Source organism: Leuresthes tenuis, unplaced genomic scaffold, assembly GCF_036924035.1.
Source record: "Leuresthes tenuis unplaced genomic scaffold, fLeuTen1.0.hap1 SCAF_11, whole genome shotgun sequence".
Classification (NCBI taxonomy): Eukaryota; Metazoa; Chordata; class Actinopteri; order Atheriniformes; family Atherinopsidae; genus Leuresthes; species Leuresthes tenuis.
The window spans coordinates 15,681,231-15,702,774 of NW_027325365.1; the positions used below are offsets into that span (position 1 = coordinate 15,681,231).

General features: G+C 40.1%; 1 protein-coding gene across 1 annotated transcript in view; it reads left to right on the plus strand.

Annotated features, from left to right (window-relative positions):
* trpc7b (transient receptor potential cation channel, subfamily C, member 7b) overlaps positions 1 to 21,544 on the plus strand; it is a 49,018-nt gene that overhangs the window by 24,380 nt on the left and 3,094 nt on the right. Inside the window, exons 7-9 of the mRNA XM_072395288.1 lie at positions 1,012 to 1,276; positions 19,145 to 19,340; positions 19,579 to 19,800. Coding sequence (XP_072251389.1) covers positions 1,012 to 1,276; positions 19,145 to 19,340; positions 19,579 to 19,800 — 683 coding nt within the window. The remainder of the gene's footprint in view (positions 1 to 1,011; positions 1,277 to 19,144; positions 19,341 to 19,578; positions 19,801 to 21,544) is intronic.

A 21,544-nucleotide genomic window follows, 5' to 3' on the forward strand; every position in this document is an offset into this window, starting at 1 on the left:
TCCTGCCAGCGACAGACAATATATTTGGCAGCGTGTTGCACTGGGTCAGTTACGCATAGCTTTGTTTGGCTTGTGGGACAAGCAATATAGAGTAAGATAGCGTAATGTGGGCATTGTGTTTGTAATCTTGAGTTTGGGTGACTGCAAGCATGCTCATAAATGACGTAGTGTAAGTGACGTATGGCTGTCACATGTATATGCAGCAAAAAAGAAAGTATGTCTAAGCAAAGAGTAGAGGGAAATATTGATTGAAGTATTCAATTCCTGAGCAGTAAGCATACATGCAGCGACCAGAACCACAAAATCTATGTGTAAAAATAAAACCTGACACAGGCTGCACATGTCTTAGTGGTACATGAATGGAAGCCTCATCAGTGCTGCTCCCTGGTGGTTAGTTTTAGTCATGACACATCAGGAAATACAAAAAAAGTGTTTGAAGGTACTTAACAGAAATAACAAAATTGCAAATTTGAGCTATCAACATAATTTGTCTGTTTAAATTATTTTTCAGACTAGTTTAACCATCCTTTCCTACACAAGTGCCTCTGTTCTTACCTCTCTACTTCTTGAGCACCCTTCATATCCTTTCTTTGCAGTCCAACCAGCTCATCCTCGCTGGCTCTCCCTCCTGCTGCTCCCCCTATCTCCAACTTCTTGCCTGGCTTTCCTATTTCCATCCTCACTTAATCCATCCTCTTACTGTGCCGTCTCACAAGCTTATGTTCCTAAAAGCCATGATTATGCTGTATGACAACATCTCTGAATATTTATTTGCCACTGAGACATAAAGTTTACTTTAACCAAAAGGAATCCGTAGAGTAAGTGATGTGTTTGTGTGCTTCAAATTAAATGTGCACTGTACAAAATGTGCAACTCTATTTAACCCCATTCAACAAATGATTTATAACACACTTTTATATGTTTCTAGGCAATAACAGAAGGATGAAAAGAAAGGTGTAAGATCCAATTAAATTTTGAACATACATAAAGATCTTTCTCCTCTTCCTCCAGCCAGGAACAAGTGGCGCCCATCTGACCCCCAGATCATCTCAGAAGGCCTGTATGCCATCGCTGTGGTGCTGAGTTTCTCACGCATCGCCTACATACTGCCAGCCAATGAGAGCTTTGGCCCATTGCAGATTTCACTGGGGCGCACAGTCAAAGACATCTTCAAGTTCATGGTCATCTTCATCATGGTGTTTGTGGCCTTCATGATTGGCATGTTCAACCTTTACTCGTACTACCTGGGAGCCAAGTACAATCCTGCCTTCACCACGTGAGTTAAGCCCTGCTGTGAGAATGGTTCATTGTGTACAGGATGGATGTATAGCTGTGTGATCAGGCAGCGAACATCGGAACATGTTTATGACTTCAGACTAGTTTCCCTGTTATTTCAGGGGTGTTTGCTCTGGACCTACTTCGTTTTACTGCTAGATAAGACCGAGCAACTTGGATATCCCCCAGGAACAATAGTAATGGTCACATGAAGTCTCGGATGAGATTGTTTTCTGTGTTCATTAAATGCATGGTGCTCTATCAGTGGCAGAGATCGAACTTTAATCTTCCCTTAGCCCTAATGCTGGCAATCAGGCTATTTGGCTAAATCTAATAAGGACAAAGGTTCACTTAGTAAGATCTATACTGTATAATAATTGTAAAATGTGGTTTCGTTTCACACATTTAACAAGATTGCAAATAGCCATTTACATATCACTACTTTGTGTTGATTTTACTGTCTATTCTGATTTAACTTTCAGCATGAGACGATAGTAGCATTTAGCATCAGAGCTCAGGGATATGGATTAGTGTTGGTAAAATGTCCAGGCCTGTGGTGTAAAAATCTCTGGAAAATCTCATCTCTCTTCTCTTTTTTTCTGTAATCCATCCATTTCAAAATATATATCATCATGGATTTGAAAGTATTAAGGCCGTAAAGGAAGCTTTTTGGATGTTTTGACACAGTCTTTGAAGTAGTTGGCTTTGCTGTAGGCGTCTGAGTGGCACTTGGCCTTGCTCCTCGTTTGATAAAGCAGAGACAGGATAGACACAGACAGGGTTATTGACCACAATCTAACGCAAGAGAGTTGACAGTGATGTGTATCTTCCCACAATATTGACTTAGCACATGCACACCTCCTCTTCTCCACTCTGACAGTTTCTTCCTGGAGGTGCATGTTCTGTTTTAAGTAGTCTGGCAGACAGATCGAGTGAGACAGGCTGCCGCATTTGAGGTTTCAAACTTGCAAAGATATTGTCAGCAACACTGCTGTAAGTGCATTTCCCATGTTAAAGCGCTGCAGTCACACAATATCAGTGTCTTTCCGTAAAGGATGGCACGCAACCTTTTTACCCATAATGCTGGTGACCCTGAGATACCTGCTGAGGATGCAGAAAGGTTTCCATCAATGAGAACGCTCCGACCACACGCCCAAGGAATATGCCGTAAGGAAGAATTTTGAAACACCATGTTGTAGCTCCTGCAGTTTTCTGCTTGTAGCAAAGCATCCCTGTTTACTTCACTTATTCAAGTACTGAAGAATGCCACTGATCTAAAACCTAATTTTCACAGCAGCACATAAACAAACTTGTTTTTCTTGAATATCATTCACAAGAGCAAATGGTGATTATCGTAAGACTATTATTTTAACATTTATGCAGACGAGCTGTTGATGGGATATCATATATCTTAAAGTATCAGGCTGTTTTTAAAGCAATCAGCTACTCAGACACATCAGACTTTACCTCAGTGATACCTTATCCACATCTCAGACTGTCCATCCTTTCTTATCAGCTGCAATCCAACTGGCAACGTCTTTGTCGGATATTTGTTGCAATGTTATCAATCTTGGGCTGCTGACAGGATCTGTCTGCTTGTTATCACTCAACTTGGAGAGAAAACACTCTCTGAAATTTCTTCTTGTCACATCTGATTGCTCATTTTCTCAGAAGAAGATATCCACAGACTTTAATAGATGACATTACAGTATGGCTGCTCAATTTGTAATTCCGCTGTAACATGCTGTTCTTTTGTTGAAACAGTTTTTTCTTGAACATATTTCACCCTTTGAAGTTGCAGCAGACCATGGACGTTGTTTTGCTTTTTTTTCATAACCTTTCCAGATCTAATATCCGTATTTAGTGGCATATAATGATTCTTTGTATGTCTTTGTATTTCTTTGTATTTTCTTTTTGTATGTCAAGAGAAGTGAGTAGCTGTGCTGTCCGTGATGTTTTGCTGATCTGGAGTAATTGGTTTGGAGTAATCTGATGCAGAGTTTCAGAGTTTAGACCCACAAACTTATTGTATCCCATCCAATTATCATCTTCGCAACACACCGATGTCTTTATGACAAACTGATAGCAACAATGAGCCTAAAGATAGTATTTAAAGTAGATTCTTTGCTAAGGTTTTTTGTTATGTGTAGACGCAACACTGAGTCAATTCCCTGAGTTGAGAAGTGCTTTGAATGATTCATGGGAAAATATTGTGTTGCTTAAAAAACATTGTCCTCTGACATTGGTCATGTACAAGGACAAGACTAAAGTCAGGGAAAAAGGAAGCAATAGCCAAAGAAAAACTTTCAAAGTCCTTCAGAAAGCAGAACTTATTGACAACAAGACAACTTTAAAAGATTACAAGAAAGTATGGCTTCTAGAAGCAAAATATAAAGAAATAAGGGGTGGCTACAGACTTTTGCACATTACTGTATATATACCCTGGACATAATTTCTAAGTTTATGTGTGATGAGGCATCTACTCTCTCATGCTGACACACTCAGTGCTGTGCTGTGAATATACACCCAACTCCCTCAACAAAAAGCCTGTTGTCTCATTGTTGAGGGAGTTGGGTATAAGTGAACAGAGTGTGAGGAAAATAGTGAAGGAAGTGTCAGATGAGGCAGTCAAGTCCAGTCAGTGGATTTGGATTAGAAGAAGCAATAGGGGGCACAGCAGGGGGGTCACTTAGGGTAAACAGAGTCTTTGAAGAAGCAAGGAAGAAATCCAGGATATATTTAAGTGGAGGATGTGGCCCATGTGAGCCTTTTGAAACCAGACGGCCATTTTAGGTGAGTTGGCCTGTATGGCCTTGTTTTTGCTGGCATTTTTTAGTGATTGTAGGACTGTTTAGGTGAGTTTGTCTGCTGAATCTGCAAGTGTGTCTTGTCCTGCTTCCACCTCTGGCACTCTCTATACTTTCATTACCCCCTACCCGAACCAGGGTTTGAATCCCCATCCCGCTATGATGGGGATCCCGCTGTGTGCAGTTGGTAAGAGGCTGGGGTAGCTTGTGGTTGTGGAAAAAAAGATGGTTGTTGTGCTGTGAGGAGCAGTGATGGCTGGCATTTGAGGAGTGACTCTGGGACGCCAGTGATCACTGTCTAGCCTCCTGGAGGTGTCGTGGGCCCAACTAGACGAAACACTGATGAAAGGAGGTTCCCACCTGATGAGATACAGTAGCTCCTTTGCTGAGCCTCAGTGCAGTGAGGCTGTGAGTTCTGCTTGACTACCCGCATGGAGCCAAATATCCAGACAACGTGATGAGCAGACAGACTTAGCAGAGAGGTAACTGGCAGGAGCACAGATAGATGTGCAGAAACAGAGTCTGATGGAGCTGAAATAGGCTATCAGAGAAATTGTGGTCAGAATCCAACAGTCTGACATAATGAAGACTTCTCACAAAGCAAAGACCAGGCACAGAAAAAGACCCTTGCCTCTACAGATGGAAGTGCTTTATCAATAGCAGCCATCACAGTCGTTTCCATTGCAAGTGTATGATCCGCTCTCTCCCCTCTGCTTTGGAGATCAGCATCAAGGCTGATTTTAAAGAAATCAGTGTGAACACGGAAAAAAAATGAAACCACTGTGTTTCTTATCACAGTGTGGAGAGAAAGGGGAGCTTTATTTCTTCCTCTAAACAAGCCTCTGACACATTCAGCAGCAGCATCTGTTTGCGAGAGCTGTGTGTTTTGAACTTGGCAAAAACCTGGAGTTCTGTTGTTGATAGTTTCACCACCAGGGGTCACTCTGGCATTAAATCTCACTCAGTAAAATGCCTGAGCAAATGCCTGGAATCAAGTGTGCAGATAGGGAGTTCTTATCATTTGTCCTGTGTTTACATTTTTTCTGTTGAAATTTAATCAAGCATTTTGCTGCATGTTAATGTGATGACTGTGGTGATGTTTTATCTTTTGTTTGGTTGTCTGGGGGTTTAATTCACTGGTAAATTTCACTACCGAGACTGCCACATTTGTTATGTCTGGTAATAACAGTTGTTCTTGTGCTGTGCGACAATGTGCCCTCTATCTCCTTCGTCCCTTGTGTCCCTGTAGAGAACATATGCCTATGCTCAGTTCCCTGTTTGTGTGTAAGTGTGTGTGTGTGAATTTTGTGACGTTAGATGTTTGACAGGACTCATTTGATGGAGGGCAGAAGAACAGACTGGTCTGATAGCTCTGATTCGATGAGGAGGGTGCCAGGTGGAGGATGTAATGATACCCCAGGAGGGACCACTCAGGCTGGGTGATGGAGGGAAAGAAGTGAAAGAAAGGAGGGCAGTTTGTGATAGAGGAGTGAGGCTGAGGATTTTACTCTGACACTCACACTAGCGAAAATTCACACACATGAGTGCACAGCTTGATAGGGCTTAATGAAAACTGAGCCACACGCATACCCAAACCCCACAGGCGTGAATACACTTCTGACTCGCATACTTAAAATCAGACACACCAGATGCTCTTTGTTGGGTGCCCACGCAGTGTTCTTCTCACATGTAAAAATACACGTAAGCAGGCACACATACATCGCTGTTGTTCCTCACTGCTTGTGTTTGCAAATGCTATCACAATTGCTTAATTGGTCGAAGAAACCATATGTGTTCAGGTCAATTCCTTCACAGACACACTTATCTGGATTTTGATTTGGACAGTGCTGGTGGAGGACTGGATCCATCTCTATGTTCCAGTCCGCCGTGCATGACAACACTGCGCAGAAAGAGTTGGAGAGAATGGGAATCAGAAAAAGTATGGATGGGTGAAAGGAAGTGGGAAAAAGTTGAAGCTGTGCCTTTTTTGGAGACAGAGTAAAAGAAGAGGACCCAGCAGGGCCTTAAGCATCTTTAAAGAACTGTAAATGTGAATGTTGTTGATGCCGAAGTAAAACAGAAGAAATACAGCAGAGTCATCAGGTGCCATAAAGTGAGGAGATAAAGTGAATTGGGAAGAGGAGGAGGAAGACAGAGGAGGATGGAAGGGATGACGGATGAGAAGGGAACTGGAGGGAGTGATGCAGAGGAGGGTGTTTTTGGCCCGGCTCTTTGTTCAGGCAAAATGCAGGAGACCTGCCAGATTTCATAGACAAAGGAGGAAGAAGAGGGGAGAGAGAATGGTGGAGAATAAGAGAAGGTCATGCAGGCTGAGCAATAGGCAGACGCACATCCTCACAGGATTAGAACAGATTTAAGCATAAACATTTGAAAAGGTGGGAAGAAATCTGGATGCAAGCAGTTTGCACATTTATTTGTTCACTTAACCTATTATGTGCCACATGCTTCCATTTTAATTCATATTAGTCTATTTTTTTAAGTTATTTGCACACCAGTAAAACATGCACCTACTGCAGCACAATAAGTGTTGACAAATTTGTGACTGAAGTGAAGTTATTTTATCTAATGAAACTGGAGTCGACAGAGGAGGCAGGAACGAAAAGCAAGCCAAAGAGAGGAGTTGGGAAGAGGAAAGGATGGCATATAGAAATATAAAGAGTAAGATGTAGGCAGAAATACGAAAGTAAAGTCAAGACTGAAAGGCTGTGGAGGAAGAGAGAAAACGGAGCGTGAAAAAGAATCTAGCGTGCTGAAAAGAAATATAACCTGGAGGGGACACCGGGATCTTGGAGAAAGAGACAGTGTCTGAAGGAAGGATAAGAGGTGGGTGAGAGTTCTGAAAGTGTGAACAAAGGAGAGAATCTATTAGCTCTTAAGGAAAGACAAAGGTGTCATGTTCAGCCTTTACTATTCAGAAAGACACAGCGAGATCATGTACAAAAGTAACAGAAAGATAAATTATTCACGTGGTATGACCTGTACAGGATTTCAAATGTCAGTGTACAGACTATTTGTTTTAAAGTTTGTCCCAATTTTGAGCATTTTTCAGTATTTTCCTCCATTTTTATGACAAATTATGTCAACTATCTGATTTTGTGCTTGCTTGATGAGACAGATTCTGCTTTGAAGAGCACTAAGGTCATCATTTAACATAAGATCTATGGATATGAATTTTATTCCCCTGTCCATATAAGTGGTGGGGGACTCATATCCACTAGATTGGGGGACAGATGACCAAAGAAAATATGAAGTGAAACTATCAATCAATAATCAATATAGCTTGTGTAAGAAAGATAAACAAGATTTTGCTGATCTGACCTTTATTCAATTTTAAACTGTGAGAAACTTTATTAGTTTCTTCCTCTACTATTTTGAATGCAAAAAATGTCTAAGTTGGAGGTGATATGACTTTTTGAAGGAAGCGTGGCAGAAATAGTTTGAGAGAATTAAAAAGAACCAACACAGACCTGTCAGCTAGGACATTGGAGTTTGAATGCAGGACTGAAGGTCCTATTTTATGTTTTACTTTTTTGCCCCAATTCTTTTTACACCAGTCTGTACAAATCTGGGAACTGAGGAGAGTGGTTGCTGAAACTTTCACAAAGGAATGTTGTTCTGTTCTTGTCTCATAGAGGATTCTTGCTGCTCGATAGTTGTTTTTTCTTGATCTTATTTTGCATTTCATGATACATTAGTTATTTCATTAGTGAAAGTTCTGGACTGCAGGCAGGCTAGTCCAGCACCTGGACTTTTCTACTACAAAGTCATCCTGTTGTAATAGATGCAATATGTTTGGGTTTTTTTTGCACTGTCTCGCTGAAATATGCAAGGCTTGATGAGAGCATATGCTGCTCTCAAACCTGTATATAGTGTTTGGTATTGATGGTGCCTTTCCCGATGAAAAGTTCCTTGTTCCATAGACACTAATGCACCCCTATACCATCAGAGATGAAGGCCTTGGAACTAAGTTCTGATAACAAGCTTAGATGGTCTCTTTCTTTGTGAGAACAGTGTTCCACTGCCTCAGTCCGTTTTCAATTGCCTTTGGTCCAGAGAAGATGACGGTGTTTTACGATCATGTTCACATTTGTCTCCTTCTTAACATGATGAAGTTTAAACTGCATTTGTGTATGGCACAATGAACTGTATTCAGGAGGCGTTCCTGAGTCCATACAGTGATTATTTTGAATGCAGTGCCGCCTCAGGGCCCTGCACAAGCCTCCAATCGATTTTTGATCTTGTGGACTGTAGAGTATGATAGAACATTCTAAATCTTTGCAGTTTAATGTTTTCTTTTGGAGCTTGCTGAAAACCCTACCTTATTTACTTATTGGAGACTTTGCCTCTCAAAGGTGTTCTTTTTATACCTGAAAATGTTACTAAACTGTAGACACTTAAAGTAATAGTTACATTTTGTACCAATTAGCCTTTCAGTACCACAGTCCCAACAGATCAGAGTTTTTTTTCACCAAATAATAAAATGTCTCACTTTGTTCACATTATGTTTAATTGTGAATGATATATTGGTTTATAAGATTTACAAATCATTCTTTTTTTTATTCACATTTTACTCAGTGTCCTAACTTTTTCAGAATTGGGGTTATTTTTCTCTGTTGGATGTGGCTCGAAAAATCACTCGTCCAAACCGACTGAAGCAAAGAATCCAAACAAATGACACAAAGCTGCACCACATAAAAATCTATTTATATCTCGATGCTTTGCTGGTTGCTTTCACAAATTGTATATATATTATTTCAGTAAGAAATAAAATATATAACTGGATTTTATTTAAAGAAAGATAAGAGTAAATGCAGAAGCCCCTCACTCTTGTGTTTGAATTTAAGGCTAAACGAGCCTGTATCAAACTATAGTTGTTTCTGCATGTTGTTGTTCTCATCAAATTGTACTCTGTAATTGTCAAAAAGCTCTGAGAAGCATGTTTACACGTGTAAATATAGTTTTTTTTATTCTTTATTCCTAATGAAGAATAATGAAACCCAAATAAAAAATAAACTAATGAAAGCTGAAACAAATATTCTGTAAATGGAGTCTTAAACATACATTTGATGATGAGATGAAAGCTGCACAGCCTGGAAATGAGAGTAAAATAACTAAAGAGGTTTTCAGATAAAATAAAACATGAAACTTTAGTAAAGTTTAAAAAAGGCTTAGGGAAATTGTCTGGCAGACATAATGATCTTAAGAGTGCACTTCAAAGTCTGACTAATGATTAATTGAGGTAGGCAGGGCCTAAAAAAACAGATTTTAGTATTACAGCACTGGCGCTTTTTTAACCTGGGCTAGATCTCCATGGTAACTTGTGCTGCACAACAAACCTGCTTCGGTGGCGGTTATGATTATGGTCGCAACTTAAGTCAGCTGAAAAAAGCACTATCCTGTCTCTAGCTCATTTTCTGACACTATTCCCTATTAGTGATTTACATTCTCAACAGAGAAAATAGATTATTAACACAAACCCTGTTCAGACATGCTGTGTTTCAATGGTGCCACTGAACAAAGTGCAAATTGAATGCATTATGTTGCCAAATGAAACCTGTACGTATCCAGCAGGAGATACAGAAAATTAGTTTATTTGCTGCAAATTCTGTTTTGCACTGGGGGTATTGCTGCTAATTGAAACACAAGTTACAAAATTGATTATTACATTGATATTTATCACAGAGACTGTCAGACCTTGGTCAAAATACCCCGGAGAGGAGATAAACAAGCACAGTCGAAACAACCCAGTTCAGAGCAGCCCATAATAAGAGGCTGAACTGAACCAGTGCTCACTCTGCCCCCTGACTGTACCCAGCTCTTCCGCAGGGTGTGGATCTTTTCTGGCACAGTTTTCCACTGACACATCAGTGTCACTGACAGTTTACTGCACACATTTGTGCTCTCTGTAAGTGGGATTCACTTCAGCTCAGTTTCTTTGAACTACTAGGTTCAAAGTTAGCGAATAGCAGATGATCCATCAAACTTGCTACCAAGTACTGAATTATTCTGTCATTTCACTCAACTCCAGATGACTCTGATGTGTCGTGCTGTCGCTGAGCTTTTTTGGGCCCCCATAAGCAGCGACCAGCATGGTATTCATGGATGCTCTGTGGGTTAAAGAAAGAGTGACAGGATGACTGGATAGAGGCTGCAGCTCACACAGCATTGTTGCCATTAAACAGACTTCACATTAAAGTATTCAATTAGCCAAGTAATGGTATGATAATATTGTGGATCTTGCCAGATTATTTCTCATATTCTTCTGGTTTTGTAAGACATGCCAACAAATTTCTCATGAAATTGTTGTTATTTTGCAGTTTTTCTTTCAGATGAAGTAGAGGAAAATGTATGGAGCATAATGTCAAGGTTGTATAAGATTTATATGAGTTGGCCAAGGACAACAGCAAAGTGTCAGGACTGAAAACTCAAAGTCTTGACATGTAGGACATGCGCGACAATAGAAATGAAAAACAAATTGGAAGAAACAAAAGTCTATGTGTGTGACTGAACTGTAGGAAACTGACTGAAGGAAACGGGGCTGATATACAGAAAAGACAAACACATACCTTCACTAACACGTAAACAGAAGAAAACAAGGTGCGGCGGGCAGAAGAGAAGCAGTCATGGACTGTGGATGATTAGATGAAAGGGATATTCAGCGACAAATCATCAATCTGCATTGGACGATTATGCTGGAACCGTTGCTTAAATCAGCTCCAATGAAACATATGAAGATGAGTGCCTGAAGAAAACAAGCAAATTGATTATATGAGGTTGATTTCAGGCAAAGGACCAGGGAAGATGCTAGTCATTACCTGTACAGTAAATGCACAAGTGGATATTAAAATTTTGGACACTTTTTTATCATTCTACCAATCAAGAGGCAGGCTGATGATGCTGAGGTAATTTTTCAAGATGATTAGGCATCGCACCACTGTTCAAACTTCCTTTCAGGAAAGACAACAGCTCAATGACATGGCCAACAAACAGTCCTCAATCCAATTGAAAGTCTATTGTGAAAATTGCAAATGATAAAAAAAATGGTCCATCCTGCAAAGCTGATCTGTAAACCATGGTACAAGAAAGATGGAGCCTTATTGATGAAGAACACTGTTGTGTCATTTGTGAAGTCCACAAAGAATTTAAGCGCTCATCAAAGCCAGAAGAGCTGCAAGACTTTATTGTCTGTGATACTGTCTTTCTCTACTTCATCTTAATAAAGACTGTAAAAAGTTACTTTCATTTTCAGGTCAATTTTACCAAGCCTGAATGTTTAGCTGGTGAATTAATTAATTAGCTGTTCTCGTTTTATATACATATATATATATATATATATATATATATATATATATATATATCTTTCAGAATATAAAATAAGTTGAATGAACATCTTCCAATTCTGGTGATTCCATAAGTTTTCTTCTTCTCCAAAGTAAAGTCTATCCACTGGGAGTTCTTATTTCTGGGGTGACGGGAACAACAAGTGCTCCTCTGAGCAGCTGACCAGAGATCAGTTAGTGTGTCATTCCTGCTTCATTCTTCTGGCAGGTCCGATGCATGCAAGGAAAAAAATTGGACCAAAAACAAGCAGTGGGTGGAGATAAAAATGGAGAGGACAGATCATTTTGTTCTGAGCTCCAGCAGTGATATCAGGTGCAAATCTAAAAGGCTGACGGAGATATTTTCCAACTTAGGCAGCCTCAGACAAAGGAACGGGGTGATTTTTGAGTTGGTAATTACGTCAAACCCCCAAATATGTGTAGTAAAGCACAGAGATGGTCATTTAGAATTTATTTTGTCACAAGATGCCTTTAAAGTTTAATCAGTCAAATGTCCAATTGTAATCCTCAAAATATACACCGGGAACTGAAAAGGTATTGAGTTTTAACATTAATTAATTTACTTACGATTCTTCCAACAAATATGTAATTGTTCTTTTTGAAATAGATTGGACACTGTTGGTGCAATATTTGCAGAAGAAGCATTGAATACCACATCAAAAATGGCATTTTATCACATTTTAAGCACACAGAGTTGAAGGAAAGGAAGCAGATGACCCCTCATTTGATACCTATTTTCTAAGACTGAAGTTTAAGGTTTTGTTGAGCCTGTTAAAGCAAAGAAATCTTGCTCAAATGCTTTGAAGAGCAGAACAGATCTAATGATATCACCAGCTCGAACACAACAGAGATGTTAGTTGTGAGTAAGAATCAGTTTTGCTTTTCCCTTCATCCCTCCAAGGTATGAACGAACTAAAACCATACCTCATCAGCCAAGCTGTTGCAGCCAAAATCTAATTACCAAACTCTTATTTAGATCAAAACAATCCTGACACTTATGAGAAGACAATACCAACCAACACAGAGAGAGAAAACTGCAGGCAAGCAGGCAAATGAAAGAGAAGTTGATGTCTTGTTCTATTCTTTCTATTAAAACACTATAATTGCCCATCTTGTGGTGCCATATTCCCTGCTTAATAAGATTCCCCCCCCCCCCTGCAGTTTGCCTTAACATACACATACATCGCACAAGCCTCCTTTTTGTTCATTCTCGTTTTTCCCCACTTTGTGTAGACAAAAAAAAACGCATAAACAGGAGCGCACATCAATTTTTGTTCTCCATCCCTCCCACTTTTCTCCCTCTCTATCAAACAGGCACACCCAGGCATCTCTTGGGAGCCGAGTTTATTCGTTCATTAAAAACCGAGGTGGGCAAGGCCCCTTCCCTGCGGTCACCATGGTGACAGCTCATTTTGTGCAACAGATAGAGTTAAATTCTGTTTAATATTTAAATATGCTTCATTGATATTTGCTTGCCTGACTAGCTGTCGGCTGGAGAGGAGAACAGCAGAATTTGATATCTTGCTAAAGGGTGATGTGCAGTTGAATGAAGAGCAGTGTGTCGGTTACAACTGTTCACAGAGGCCATATTTACATTTACCTGTTGTTTACATTTAAACTGCATGGGAACTTTGCTGCAGATTAAAAAAAAGAAAATGACTGTTTCAGACGGAGAAATAACCTAAATGAAAGAGTGTAGGAATTAAAATTATAGTGACAGAAATGGCTAAAAGCTGTTGGGATGAGCATTAGGGAGTGAGAGCAAAATGGAGAAAGCAGTATAAGCTATGGGAATATGATGAGGAAATGGGTATATAGCATAGAGCAGACAGACGGAGATGATAGCAGCACAGAGAGGAGCTAGACATAAAGCATGAGGAAAGGGTATGTGAGCTCGTCACTGAGGGGAAGAGGTTGATTTGGGCCTGTTGATGATTAGGTTTGGTCTACTCCTGCAGAGCTGTGGTGAGTCACCAGTCTCCCACACACAGACATACACATGGTGTGCGCGGCATGATTGTGGTGGAGACAAAGCGTCAGAAACACCATCAGTTCTCTACAGTCAGTATCTTGGGGCTGGTGGGGGGGCTATCCAAGCTAAAGACAGGGCAGGTCTCCAGGAACTGAATGAAAGCAAATGTAATTTTTTGCTCTTTGAACAACATTACTGTTTCATGCAGCCTTTTGGGGAAGGCTCTGTCAATGACAAATAATGGCATGCTGCTTATCAGATCACTGGCTCCTGTTTAAATATGACCTTAAAACACACACACGCACAAGATTAAATTGAATCAATCTAAAAAAAATAATAAATCCACCATTATCCTGGTTACCAGGCATCTCATCCATCTCTGTAATGGCTTATTGTATAATACACACATAACCACTACCTTAACTGACATTACATAAATATAAATTTGTCATTGCTGTTTATCTCCAGGGATACATTTTAGAATTTCTATAATTGCACTTCCTCCCTGAGAAGCATCTCACATAGTTTTCAGTAAATTAAATAACATGAAAACAAGGTAAGGAAAACAAATCCTGAGGCCCAGCAACAATCGCTGCCAGTGCACAAATATCATCCAGTATGAAAGAAGAACCTCAGCTCTCATATACGTTCCTTTATATTTTATCCGCATTATATGAGCTGTACAGATAGAAGTGATGTGTGAGGCCCCATACAGTAGAAAATGTTAAATCTGTATTTGTTTGGACATTGATTCATCTTGTTTTTTCAGCTGTTACCACAACTACTGGTTCCATTCATATAATATCTGCTCAAAAGTGCAAACTATCCGTTTTAATTTGAGGATAATTACATCAAAATTGAAGGAAGACTGCAGAAAATGCAGCTTATTAATATGCAGAGCCCTCTTTACCGAGGGACCAGAGGTGCGTGGCTGTTAACCTAAAAGCTTTTTCATAAATGGGTTTGTCCCTCGTGATCTCTTCATCAGTTAGAAAGGTGAAGGATCCAGATTTGTGTGGCATTTGTGTTAGCACGCTGTTTCTGTGAACCCACAACATGTGGTCAACGTAGCTCTCACTGATCCTTTACGGGCACAGTGAGAACAGTAAGAGTGGCCAGATCAACGGTTTGGAACATCGAATTCTACCATAAAGAGAATACATCAGAAAAGTAAGATTAGACTTTTTTTTTTTTTCATTTTTTAAAAAAGTCATTCAGAATTCAGAGGAGTTCACAAGTCGAATTTTTCAGGATCAACCTGAACCAAGAATGGTAGGATGAGTAAGTGTAGTGTGCAAAAAAAAGTATGCATCACCTGCAAAACACTTGATGGTTTTGGCAGGCTTGGCTTCCAGTAGTGTTGTATCGCTGGTGTTAATTGATTATGTGACAGAAGACAGAAGCAGCTGGATGAATCCTGAAGTGTACAGGGACATGCTGTCTGCTCGGATTAAGCTAAATGCAGCAAAGTTAATTGGATGGTGCCTCGCAGTTCGGATGGACAAAACATACAGCAATACTGCAGTTTTTGAAGGTTAAATAGAGAAATTAAAAAGCGTGGTATTCTGCAATGGCAGACTCAGTCACTTTATCCCAACTCGCGAGAGTTTTACTTTCCTTGCTGCAGACCAAACCCAAGGCAGAAACAAAAATTGAGGACAGCTGCCGGCCTGACAAGGCATCACACAGGATGAAAACTTTTCTTTGTTGATGTTCATGGGTTTCAGATCTCCAGCTGTCATTCACTGCAAATAGTTTGTGGCAAAGTACTGCAGTTAAAGAGCGGTGACCTCCAATCTAGATGTGATTATCTTCAAATTAAAGATGAAAGTCTCCATTTTAAATATGTATTACATAACTGGTACTTGTGTAAGTTCTGTGAACGGCTTAGATAAGAGAAAAACTGCTCAAGTCTATGCTCTATCATGATTGACTGTATGGAGGGGTTCATATCCAGCTCTCTGTCCGCCAACACATAAATGTCACATTTTTGGAAGTTGCTTTATATCAAACTAACCATCTGCCTAAGGAAACAGATGAACAGTAACTATGAATAGTCATGCCATTCGGTGGCTGTGTTATTCTAATTGTGTGTGTGTTTGTGTGTAGGTTCCTGTAAATGTCTGGTTTAATGGCACTTTATTGTTGAATACAAAATTCTTCATCATTATCCACATTTACAATTTGAGAAGAGGAAAATCTAAATCAGCCTGGAGACTAATTTGAGGAATAATCTGATTTAAATGGAATATAACATAATCAAGACACAATTGCCCTTTTTTTTCAATTGTGTAAGCCACTTGAATGGTTTTCCTGATCTTGTACAACAAGCTCCAGATAAGTGATGAGAAATGACTAAAAGAGAGAAATCTCAATGAAACTGGTCTTCAAGGGGAGCCAAAAAAACAAAGTTACATTTGTTGGCTCCTTGCACGATAGGCTTCTGAATTTTTGTGATATGAATAGTGAGTTGGGATTTGATACAACTGGAAACAGCCTTTCTCTTCTGTTGTTGCGAGTGTCACAACAATAGCCTGTCAGGCCAAGACACAGAGGGAATCTGCTTAAGAACTACCATAAATGCTTGTAATGTGTTTACGTACACACACTTTCAGTGCCCTATTGGATTAAAACCTTTCTAATCTTTCTCATTTGGCCAGCTGAGTTATATTGTGTTATATGTTATATATCTGCAGCTTTCATCATCTGATTCAAATTTAGCTTAAATCAGATTAATATCCATCCATTTCCTATACTGTCAATCCGTCGGTCGGAGGGGCTGGAGCCTATCCCAGCAGTCATCGGGCGAAAGGCGGGGTACACCCTGGACAGGTCGCCAGTTCAGACTAATATAATAATAATAATAATATCACCTTCAAGAGTTCCAGTGACTTCAAGCTAATGATTAAAACTGAAAAAGAAACAGAAATCTCCAAAGTAAAATGACCAGTGCTCCTATATTTTGGCAGAAAAATGTATGATTGTGGAGGACCTTGTAAGTAAATGAGAATTTAAAGTGATATTGGGTTTCCTTTGAAGTCGAGTTGAGTGAAGTGCTTATGAGTAGACAGTGGACAGTCCCACCTGAAGCAGACAGCAGTCCAAGCACTCTCAGTTTGGACATTAAGAGGTTTCAGGATGGGGGAGCTAAGTTAAAAGCTTCTCAGACCAGCTAAAGCAACCCAAACCTCAACATTTTCAAAGGAGTTTGAGAGGAAGCTGAGACCAGTTAAACTAAGCTAGACTGGGTCAATGTAACAAGATCCCTGTTTCCACACGGTGTGGCTATATGAACATTCTGTGGTGGAGAAAAGGTACTGACAGAATAAACATCTGTCCTATGCAGTGACAATGCAGAGTAAATTTCCCATTACAGCTTGTACTGCTTCAAAAAAAAAAATTAGTTCCTCTTATGGTTCCCCTCTGAGTAACTTTAAGCACTGACGTACTTCACCCACTTCAAAACAAATTAAATATCCCTTCAAGCATCAGCATTTTACAGTTTATGACACAGAATTGTGTTCATTTTTTTCTGCACTATTTTGGCTTTCCTTCTAAATAACGTTTGCATTAAGTTTGGGATTTCTACTTTGTATTTTTTTTCTAATGATATTCATTTCAACAAATAAACCTTACTACAGAGAGAAGCAATGATGTAACTCTCCACAGAATGTATGCAATTCTCATTGGTCCTTTTAAAACACCAAGCCGAGACAAATTTATGCCTCAATTCCACTGCGTGGTGCAGCTCAACTCTTCTTAATGGATTCTTAGCTGAATGGTCTGCTAGTACTGTCTCATCTCTCTTAAAAATTTCAACTGTGGTGATATTAGAAAACTGCTCAGAAGTATCCACAAAGGAAGCCCCGTTTAAATAAGCCGAGCCAAACCATGCAATGAAAATGAGAGTATATGTATTGTTGAGTCTTTCTTCAGAAACCTTGCAGTTGGATCACTGGTTTTGTGTTTGTATCTGTGACTACTCTACTGTCATCACTCTGTACTGTGCATGCACAACCTTTGCATGTAATTTCTGCTACAAACATTACATATATAACACCACAGTCATGACAACCCAAACACATAGGTGCATGGCCTCTATCGCCACTAGACCCTCCACAGAAATAACCGTAATTACAGAAACAGTTTGTCTCCAACAGCAGCAGCACCAATCAGTGACAGAACTGAGTATATTAAGAAATGCAGACATAGTTTTAAAAGATAATGTCCCTTTCTGAACCGTTTTCAGGATCTTAACAATATATTTAGTTATCAGAACAAAGTTAGGTGCACAGAGTTTACATGTTTACAATTAAGAATCAGTGAAAAGCCACAAAGTGGCTGCATATCAAGAGAGAGTCCAGTCTGTTAAAATGAGGGGTTTCTAATGAGCAATGAACAGGTTGGTCAGTGCAAAACATGATGTAGAATTACTGGGTTTCATACAAGGTGTTTCTTTTCAAGTGTTAGACTGTGACAGAGCATATTCTTAAATTTCCTGGATCTTAGTCCAAAAGAAAGAACACACACAGACAAACTCACAGATCTAATGTGAGGATTAAAGAGATGTTTTTTTTTTTTCTTTCTTCTTGCAAGGTTAAAATGTTGAAGCACCCAGAGGGGTCTCTGTTTTCATGTGTGTGAAATAGAGAAGAGAGGAGAATCTGTCCCCCTGGGTGTGTTTCTGTCTGCCTCTGTCTTTTTATGCATGTGAGAAGAGTTTTTTTTTTTTCTCCCTTTGTACCATCACCTAGCTTTCTGCATGCCAATGAAACTGCGTCTGGATAAAGTTTATTTGGAAAAAAGCTCAATACCCCAAAATCTACAGATCTTCTCTCCCCACGGTTTCTTCTCACCTCCAGCCCCTTCAGCAGTCCAATAAGCCCACTCCTCCCACCCACTGTGACTGTCATCTGAAACCTGTGCTTGCCACTCATAGAATGTTAAAAAAGAATGTTCCTGAATGTCAATGTTTACAGGTCATGCTGTCTTTTTGTTGTTTTACCTTGCCTCTGGTTCTTCTTTCTCAACCCTCTGACACACAAACACTTTTTAGGTCACTTCACTGTAGAGCAAAAGCAAGCTGCGTTTTTTAACTCCAGCAATAGCAGTGCTTGATTTATCACTCCTAAATGTCAGAAGAAAAGTGAAGATTAAGAACAGCCCATATTTCAGCCACAGAGGTGAGAAATTTAAGTCACAGTGACGTTGAACTGAATTTTTGAAAATGTGCAGGATGTAATGAACCTTGGGTCTAAATGTGTTCTACCTTTTAAGATTAAGCCCCCCGAAAGATCACATATATGTGAATTTGAAGTCGGATAAACTTTTAATGGGTTTCTATTAACTGTTGTGTCTGCTCTGCACAGAGGTCGTCATAGGGCAAAGACTTAATGAACTGAGTTCTATAAACCAAACGATCTCTTAAATGCTGCAGTTGAGTCAGTGTCTGCTTTTTCAGTTCTGTGTATGTGCAGTATGGTGCTGTGTGTGTGTGTGTGTGCTGTAGGTGAGTGTGGTGGCATGTGTGTGATAAAGACAGTAATGGGATGAAGGCTTCGAATTGGACATGGCTCAGCAAGTATTTCATCAGTGCCACCTCATAAATCCTACAGCATTAGAATGCACATCACATGTTTTCATATGTGTGATGGTTAGCAGCTAACTGTTTTACAGTATATGTGTAGCTGCTGTCATGGATTGATTCCTCTCGGTCTCCTCTCTCGCAGAGTGGAGGAGAGCTTCAAGACTCTCTTCTGGTCGATCTTCGGGCTGTCTGAAGTGATCTCGGTGGTGCTGAAATACGACCATAAGTTCATAGAGAACATTGGCTACGTGCTGTATGGAGTCTACAATGTCACCATGGTGGTTGTCCTTCTCAACATGCTCATTGCCATGATCAACAGCTCGTACCAGGAGATAGAGGTACGTGGGCAGTCAATAGAGAAAGGGTATGATGTCAGTGATGTCAAAAAGGGGATCGTTAAAGATTGATCATTCAAGCATTTTGATTTGCTGCTGATATTCTGTTGTTTATTTCCTGACGTCTTTATTGACTGAGCTGAAATGTTGATCCGTCCTCTGGAGGTTGAGGTTGGAGGTTTTTTTTGTCTTCATCAGCCACCAGAGACACCCTCTGCCTCTGCTTGTTTGTCTCTTGCAGGAAGATGCCGACGTGGAGTGGAAGTTTGCTCGTGCCAAGTTGTGGCTCTCCTACTTTGATGAGGGCCGCACCCTGCCTGCCCCCTTCAACCTGGTTCCCAGCCCCAAGTCCTTCTACTACCTGGTCCTTCGCAGCAAGTCCTGCCTGATACGCCTCTGCAAGGCCAACGGACGTCGCCAAAACAAAGAGGTGGAGATGGGCATGATCAACTCACAAGCCAAGGTCAGTGATTCCTCTCCCATCTCCCATCCATGCTTCTGCTTTATTCGTCTGAGGTCTGGTCGAGCAACCTGTTGTTTCTCCTATAGAATCATTCTAAAACAAAAAAATCTCTCAAAAGTTTTTCCATTTTATTCTTTTAGGGAGAATTTTGCTGCAGTGATTGAGCAGTCATAGACAAATTTTTCCTTCTTGGCTAATTTTGTGGTTTATTATGTGGCTTCAGTTATAATCAGTTCAATGGGAAAGGATATAGTTGCACCCAAAACAATCTCCAGATGGTGTTAAATGTAGAATGGGATCGGATGGCTTTACGGGGATATATAAGATAAGCCCACTGCAAGCTAGGGACGCAACTGAAGCTTTGTTCAGTTCTACACTTCCTCCATCTCGCAGGCTGCCCCGCTCTATTAGATGTCGGTAATGACAAAATGCATTACATGAAGGAAAATTTCATTCAGAATCAGTCTTTGCCATGGTCTCGTCCACAGGCATTACCTCCGACTGATCCTCCAGCAGAAATGGCTGCCATCAGCTGAGCTGATAGCCAAGCCATTGCACTGTTCAAATGCCCGGGCAGGTTTCGGACAGGAACAAAATAAGACATGCCCTGCTGCCTCTAAAGTTCTCTGCGGCTCTGACAGTTTAAGCGAGGCAGAGGCGAGCACGTGTGGCAGGGCGATCGATGCATAAGCTCACATTAGACAGTACAACGTTGAGAATGTCAAGTGAGATTTAGAGATAAGAGCGTCGTTTTTCTGAGCCAGAGATTCAATTCCTCGGGTGCGTGTGCGACCACCATTTGAGAAAAGTGAGGCTGGCTGTGGCTGTTTTTAAGGCCATATTTGTTAATGAAGATGAGAAAGTCTGTTTTAATGACTGGTATATGTACATATAGTTAATAAAAAAAAAATACTACGCCTGTGGTGAGTGTTCATATGTTGGATTCATAATAAAGTCAGTAAGTAACAAGTTCATATGCTTGCAGTGCACTTTTATTGGTATGGATGTGTTTCTTCATGCAGAGAATTGCTAATGTTCTTCGCCCTCTGCTGTTTGTTCACATCAGTTTGGACAGTGAATTAGTTGCCAAAGAGCAAAGACTTTTTGGATTTGTCAAATAATATTTCAGCCTAACAAAAACTGACAGTGAACATGTTTATTCAAGAATACAAATTAGGCTTAGAGGATTGCAATCTGGTCTCTTGGAAAAATCAATACAAACACTGTGGCTTTATGCGGAAGTTGGAATAACCAACAGTTGCATGACCTCCAACAATTGTGGACACCATACATGAAAGGCATAGATACAATACAATGAACTCTAAAAACATCATGTGCGTTTAAAGAAAAATCAATGCACACCAAAGAGATGTTGATTTGTGAAGTCACAGCTTTAACTGTTTTAATGTTTTAAAGCCTTTGTCAGTTTCTTCTTTCGGTGTCAGATGTTGTTTTTCATGCCCTTTTTGCTACAAATTTTTACATGAACTGACTCCGACGGCATATTGACATCTTTCCAGAACTATGCAGCTTTAGCGCTTACACTGTAGTAAGTAGCAGCTGGTTGTGTATGTCCACACTAGAGTTAAAACCCTTTTTCACACTGCCATGTTGAAATGACACACATGCTAGAAAGCGCGACCACGGACGTGGACGGCATCTTGAAATCGGTTAACAAAGATTCACTCGGGCTAAATGATGCTGTCGAATCTTTTTGAAGCCATCAAAGCACGAGTCGCAAACA